We start from the raw sequence: 7,796 nt of genomic DNA, 5'->3' as shown, positions 1-7,796 counted from the left end.
CCATAGTCAGACGCCATGGAACCTGAAACATCACATAGCCATGGAACACGCCAAATTACACGATGCTACCTGCGAAGTGGCAAACAGGGATGACTCAGGGAGGATGCAGCTTTTTAAACACAAATCATCAAATTATGGTCTCAGATTTTATGACTCTTAAGCCTTTCTAGGTCGAACAGAGAAAATCCACTTTCATTTCAAATTTTAGTATTGTGGATCAAGCCTTGTTTCCTTCTGAAAAAAAAATAGGACTGAGAGTTTGTTAACAGAAAGTGATGAGAGGGTAAGGACTTACCAAGAAACATAACAAGCCCGCTGACTTCCATCTAACATTCTTGTGCTCGAGGGGATTCATCTCCACGTGCTGTTGCTCCATGATCATCATTACCTTTATTGTACTCAAAGAACTGCTGGAATATTTATATTGTATTCCTTTCCCTGCAGCGTAATACCTGCAGCCACTTTCCTACTTACAGAATAATCTCGTACTCATAAACGTACGAGTCTTCAACCTGAGCCCGCTACAATTCACCCATGAAAATGTGTAATAATTACGGATATTTAGTTCATTTCTTTGTTCAAATAAACAATTTATTTTTGTGTTTAGCAGATACTTTGTCTGGTCTCTTGTTCGTTTTATATATTTCTTGATTTTTAGTCTGAGTGGAGCTGTAGCGGAAGGGTTTCAGCAACAAATAAGTTTCAGTATTAAGCACGTACACATTTGACTATTGAACTCGTTGGTAAATTATATTTATATCACGAGAGGGCGCTGTGTTGTTCTAAATTGAGTACCTGGTATCTGTATGTATGTTCTAAAAATAGACCTTGTATCTGGGAAGACGGTGTGTGACCTCGGGTCAAGGAGAACAATAGAATTGGGGTCTTCCGTTGGGACGTACGTAAAAAGTTGTCGTTTTGGGGAGTTGGGTTGTTGTTGCGTGCTGCTAACACTCGAAACGACATGGCGCCCTGAGTGTCACGAGGGGAGACTCACCACTATATGTTTGCCAGGGGATAATTCTTGACTCAGGGGGGACACTCATCACTTTCACATCATTTATTACCTGTACCTGCTGTGACTGACTGGAAGTCTACTCAAATTTTGGGAGAGCTGGAATAAATGCCAGAATCATCAAAATCAGACAGCCGTGTCTCAGGGCATTTGTTCGTCTGTCAAGAGACAATTGATACCCCGGCTCTATGCGGAGCCCCCTCAACATACTACAGAGCGACACCTGGCTACGCTCTGCAGCACTACTAAAAGTTGACAGCTTGCCTCCAAAAACGTAAAACACGATGGCAAGTGCAACTCGTTGTTGTCCTACGCAATTCTTTAGTCTTTAGGTAACTGTTTAAATGAAACAGAACAAAATGTATTAGGCAATTTACAACAGACTATAAACGTGGTCAACTTAAGGGACACCTGTACGTTTAGTGGAAACTCTAATGTCGAGTCTACTATTTGCTGACAAGACCTTCGTGTGGCACACCAGACTGAAGCACCCCCTCATCGGTCGCAAAGAGCTATGTTGGTCGGGGGTGTTCATTTTGCTGGTAGGGACCATAACGGGTGCAGTTTATATTTGTGAAGTATGGGGATTGATCACTGCTGTCTATGGGAATTTATTTCTAGTGGTGCGCCCAGAAGAGCCCTCGTTGTTAGGAGAATTGCGCCCTCTAGCACACAGCTCAACAAAATCTTTTCATTTTAGGGCATGAAATGAAAACATTTTTTTTTTAGGATCGACATTTCCAAAAGTGAAAGGTTGTTGATCAAATTCGTTTTAGCCCCTTTCCGTGCAATATTACCTGAACAATGCAAAGATAAAATTCTGACCTGAGTGTTTCTTGACAGGGGATCAGTCAGGAATCATTCTTCCAAAATTCACAGGACGTTATTTGGTGGCCCGTGTAAATTCTCCATTAGGCAGCTGGCCGCACAACTTGAAGGGTTTCGCCAGCTCACCTGTGTGACCTTTTTATTTTCAGGCTATGTTGTTAGGTTTTCCATCAAAACTTCGTTTTACCCACTCTGGATATTTGATGATAGATCTCGTTAGATTAGGTTAGTTTCGTAGGCAAGGAATAAAACTGCCAAGCGTTTCTACGTCGTTGCAAACTCAGATGAGTTGATAAGGACTGATTTTACGTGTAGGCCTACGTCTAATTTTTCCACACAAGGAAGCATTGTCCAAAATGTCTGTAAAAATCCTCGGGTTTTCCGGGTCTAGGTATTGCCACATGATGTAAGCCCGTTGTTCGTGTCATTTGCGGTTTTTCATTCAGTTTACTCACGGATGCGAGAAGGCAAGGTCGCCGAAGGCCAGCAACAAACATTAGCCGTTGCATGTATATCAACCCTTGCATAGGTATACACAGCTATCAGAATCTGCGACATATTTTGTTCATGTTTTACAGAATAATATCAACGAAACCGATTTAACAACATTGATAAGAAGTAGCCATGTTGGCTGGGGATCATCAGGGCTTGTCCGTGGTCCTATTTGTCGTCTTCATTCTACATAATGGTAAGATAATTTCTGATAAAATAACACCAGGAAGTTTAAGCAAAAGCTGGCATGACTAATTTTTCTTTCGGTTCCTTGTTCAGGGTTTTTGCTGCATTTTTTTTTTTTTGCTCATAGTAAAGACGTGACCTGTCTGTTTTTATAAACTGTTCCGTTGTGTGGTCCTATATGACATTCATTAGAGCAGGAGTACTTATTGTACTTAGCTATTGTTTTCAGTACTGCTCCATTCCCCAGGTAGGGTACGGCCAACTGCTAAACACCATATCATGCCTGCTTCGTGTTATCGAATTTGTCAAAAACAGCCTCTCCGAAACATTAACTTTGCAATGTGAAAGTTAAAAGGGTCTTGGCTATGAATGTTGTTAGACACACCTATGGACCTTCATGGCAGGATTGGCAGATCTGGATCTTGTTGATTGAAATCATTCAATCGGTATTTAACTCACATGATTTTTCAAATCACTGAAATGAATCAACCTTTCAAATTCGAGGGGAAAGATGACAATGTTTCAGTTATTTGTTTTCAGCTGGTTGGTAATTTTTTCATGTTATGAACATTTTAAACAGCAATTCCCTCTCTGTGAGCCCCTCAAGTTCCTAATACTTTGTAAGCCTGATTGCGCATATGTTTACATAAACACAATCTGGGTTGACAGAATTTTCTTCAGTTCAGTTCCAGTTTCGATTGAAATCAGCTGTTGGATTCAGTGCATGAATTCATGTCAACTTCTGAGTTTAACATGGTAAAGCATCAGTAGAAATCTGTTTGCGAGTATTTATTGGCATTGGGGTTTTTGGATAAATTTTTAAGCTGTGAAACCAAAACTGGTAACATAAAGATCTGTTTGTTTGTGTTTACGGCAGCCTGTCTGGGAAATGGACCCCTCCTCTAATAAATTCTAATTTATGTGAGCATAGGCATAAATGGCACGCGGTGGCAAAAGTCTTGAGTGGCCTGTTGAAAACGTAAAGGGGCACAAATCTCAATGTCATATTCTCTAAGCCAAGACCCAGGGTCTAAAGAGGTGTTAGTCTAATAGTGAATGCCACATTTGGCAATGACAACCAAAAGCTTTAATCTTTACTTTAAAAATGTGTCCTGGTGAATTTGTTTGATTTTTTTTTCCATTTTTTTTTCAAGTAAATTCGATTGATAAATGCAAATACCAACCAGGAGTCATGTTTTGCCAAAAAGAAAATATCAGAACATGCTGGTTGATGAACCTGAAATCTTGACCCGCCCCTTCAGAAGGCATCCCACGGATTTGGATAAGTAAGAAAACCATTTTCATTTGTACTGAATGATTTAAGAAATTGCCTGGAAAATGAAATCAATTAACACATTTGACGTTCGAGTGTGGCTACAATTTAAGCATGCCATTTAAAACGACTTCAAATGAAAGAGTTTTGAAGTAAGGTGACCAAGAGAACCTGTGCTATGTTAACCCATAATCACGATTAATGCACTTGCTGTGATGTCCGAATTAACAATGAGTGGATTTTCGGTTTTCATACTTGTAGGAAAAGCCACATGAGCCTGATTTTCATTACAACAACTAGCACAATCCTACCGTTGCTAAACGATGTGAGGGGTTTTCAATGATATTTTAATCACAGTGATTACAAAAACAAACGAACAAACAAAACAAAAACGGAACTGGCCAGCATCAACCAAAGCCGTAGACAGTAGAAAGAGAACTTGTAATACACTAACTTGCTTAGCGCAACCCCAGAAAGTCAATGCAATATGTTTTTAACAAAATCATTTAAGCTGCTGCTTCTTGTCTCGATTAATATTCAATTTTTTTTTGTCCCGTTAGAGGGCAATTTGGGCATATTTGTGTTTCTTTTTGTTTGTTTTGCTACTTGGTACTTTTTTCCCTGATCAAAACTATAATATAAGGTATCTTTCCACAAGCAAATGCAGGATTCTCTTGTATTTGATTCTCCAATTATTTTACTTCTAGCTTTTATAGTTGTACAAGGACATAGCAATAAACCAATGTTTGTAAGAAATGTTTTAGAAAGTGTTTTCACAATTTAAATAGAAAACTCACTAAGCCAATATGATAAATTGTGTCCTAACTGACCTGACTCGGTTGTGGGGAAAAGAATGCACAGTGTTCTTATTTCTTTTTATTTCTCGTGGGGAATAAATTTACCAAAAAAGTGCATGTTGTAAAAAGGACCCTGTAATCGTTCAATCTTGTTACATGTATTGCAACACGCAGGACTATCTCTTGATTTGCGAGGTAGTGAAGTCAACACAACGCAGAATTCTGTCCATGCAACTGATCCCCACTACGCACGGCTCGCTGTTGACCGAGACCTCAGTACATTCTCGCACACTGGTAAGTCTTTCACCGCCTCTTACACAAGTCAACCGGAAGTCATAATCATCTCAGTTTAATGTGGCAGAAAATGAAAATGATCAAAATATTCTGATAGCACACTGTAGTAAGGCAAATACCATTTAGTGCTTTAATGAATATGGAATTTGTCTAAAAGCGTAGTCTTGAAGGATTTATATGCTGAACACTTATGAAATTCTGATACAATTCAAACTAATTTTTCACTCAGTACGTGAGTGAAGAAAATAACTCAAATTCATCGGTAAATTTTCAATTTTAGAAAAGCCAGTAACATACTTAATTTACCCATCTGACTGATTCTTTCTGTATGAACAATTTTATACACTTGAACAATTGTGGATGCTGAACATTATTATGATCCTCGTGAACTGATGAGGGAACGTTGACCTCTGTGTATACTGTTATTACTTGTGGACATTCTCTCTGGTAAATAGCACGGTTCCTACTCGTTCAAACAGGTTGGAAAACACTAGAGGCACGCACCAACCCTTGGTGGAAAGTGGACCTCGGCGGTGTCTACTGTTTGAGGAAAATCACACTGGTTAATGCAATACATCATGGCAAGTATTCAGTGCATACCTGGGTGGATAGGCGGGCTCGGTTAAAGGAGACGTGAATAGACAGGATGACAGACTATTTAAGACGATGGCACGTTTCTAATATTGTATACACTGGGAGACATAAACGGACATGTCGCGTTTGTACTTCATAGTGGCGAACCTTCCATTTACCTATGCCAGCGACGTGATGGGTACAGGGCCTCCACAACTGGAAATTTTCAATTTAGAAACAGCATTGCTGATGAATATACAGTTCCAGGTGAAAGCTGTCTACCCATGAACATCATCGGTCATTCTGCCTCCCAATTCTCTACAGCTAACTCGCTACGCAAGTTTGAACAGCTTTCTTCAAAATATGATGTTCCCTGCGCATAAATGCTGATACGGACAGTATAGAGTAAACAGCTCTAGTCCCTTTGAAAAAACTGTCCTATTTAATTTGTTTTAGAGACGAACGTGTCAGCAGAATCCTGTCATTGCTGGAACAAGACTGACCCAGTTACCAATGTCTTCCCCACCCCCTGTTTTTAAGAGACAAAGTGTAGGGCACGTAGGTATTATGTGAGATCACGTTATCTTTCCTTGTGATGAAACAGAGCATTTGGTTTTCAGTGAACTTAACAGTCCTGTGGTGATCAACATGTTGTCGGCCAGTCTCAGCCAAAATCGTTCAAAGATTTGAAAATTGATGTTTTGGAGTGATAAAACAAAATTGAACACGTTGCATGCATAATGGAAAACTGAATCAAAACCTTTATAAAAAAAGAAAAATTCACGACAGCAAATGTGGCCCTAAATCTTAATTTAAGATTTTTATCCTATTCACGGCGATAAGTTGTAGCTAATTGCAAAGAAAGCACCACAGATATTGATAAGATATTACTGGCCCCACTTGTCTGGCTAATCTGACCAGGCAACGATGATCTTTAAGCAATTAGATGTGCCAGAGTCGTTACTCCTGTGTCCTTCCTCTGTGGTATACGTAAGGTTTAGTCCGACAAACATTATCTTCCACAGTTGCACACCATAAAGTTCCGAAGTAGCACGTTTAATTCCAAACGTCCTTGTGTAACGACCAATTTAAACGATACAGAGTGGTGCTCGGATCTTGCCGACAGCTACATATATCATGTGTCACTCAGCTACGCATCTTGTGCAAATATCGTTTCCTTTTGGCGTCCTTGACTCAGAACAAATGAAAAACAACTGATCTTATAATGCTTTGTTCTTAACGGTGATGTAAAACATGCTCCAGTTCTTTATTTATACAGTAAACTTGAAATTAAAAAATAACGTTAGAAATCACCCAAGAGAGCGTAAATAACCAGCAATGGCTATGGAAACTGGGTAAACCAGGCATCATCCCTGAGAATCCTTTTGTAGCTGAAATAACTTGCTTTTTTGGACTGAATCATACGGCCGCCGTCTTAACTCCTAAATTGTCTGCTTTTAGTGTTGCGTATTATTTATGATCAATTGTCGGTGTATTTTTGAAGTCCATCGATTAGAAGGCAATGTACTTCGTGCTGGTCTGAACTCCAACCACCTGCTCAACCCGGAGATAGGACGAGTTGCAGCCAGTCAAACTCTTAGCAGAGCGGTGATAGATTTCACTCCGGAGCCGTACGTCATTGCGCAATACGTTAGCGTGGATATCCATGGAAACGACCGTCAGACTATAGTCCAGTTGACAGAGGTCATGGTGGAAGAGGTCAACACGGTCACAACGAAGCAGGAAACAAGAAAAGGCATGGACATAGATAGTAGCTGTATGTGTTGCAAACAGGTGATGGTAGATTTCTGCAATTAATAAATGATCACATGAGGACCTTCAGAAAAGCGTTCTGTTTCTACATGCCTCTTCTAATCAGTGTCTTTCTGTCTTTGATGTTCAGAAGCGAACACGGGGCAGCATTGTTTAATAGGTTGACGTTACCTCCCAGTACGGGTATTATGAACTTTGCATAAAGGTGATCGTCGACATTTGGTCTGCGATCACTTGATGGGGATATGCATATAGGGCTCTGGGGTGTCCAACCTGGTAATGCCCTCCATAGGCATCTCAACCAGAAAATATTGGCTAACAACATCTGTTTTGGTGAAAAAGGACACATAACCAGTTCGGTACATTGTTAGTTAGGTTCGAGGAAACCTTATATTACCATCGGTAGGCTAAGTACTTAATATTCCAGTACGTATTCCGGTACAGGGATACCACAGACAACCACGAAAATTGTTCTCGGAGCACTCTCGTTCCTTCCTGAATGTGTAACTGTTATTTGCACTTTTTTCCATGCAACGACGCTTGAAGGTTTGTTTTTAACTGGTCG

The 7,796-nt window shown here is 40.0% G+C and overlaps 2 protein-coding genes across 2 annotated transcripts in view; both read left to right on the top strand.

Annotated features, from left to right (window-relative positions):
* Positions 1 to 7,796, top strand: part of LOC110990759 (uncharacterized) — a 58,398-nt gene that overhangs the window by 25,821 nt on the left and 24,781 nt on the right. The gene's annotated exons all lie outside the window — the stretch shown is intronic.
* On the top strand, positions 1,872 to 7,763 carry LOC110990761 (uncharacterized). The gene is made up of 4 exons (XM_087130980.1): positions 1,872 to 2,531; positions 4,766 to 4,885; positions 5,365 to 5,466; positions 6,963 to 7,763. Exons 1-4 carry the CDS (start codon positions 2,468 to 2,470, stop codon positions 7,274 to 7,276), a joined length of 600 nt encoding a protein of 199 aa, XP_086987106.1. The 5' UTR covers positions 1,872 to 2,467; the 3' UTR covers positions 7,277 to 7,763.

The sequence above is a fragment of the Acanthaster planci genome, linkage group LG21, assembly GCF_054643075.1.
Source record: "Acanthaster planci isolate LZ-2023a linkage group LG21, COTS_SCS, whole genome shotgun sequence".
In the NCBI taxonomy this organism is placed as follows: Eukaryota; Metazoa; Echinodermata; class Asteroidea; order Valvatida; family Acanthasteridae; genus Acanthaster; species Acanthaster planci.
Note: the sequence above shows the minus strand (reverse complement) of the source record. Positions and strands in the feature narration are given on the sequence as shown.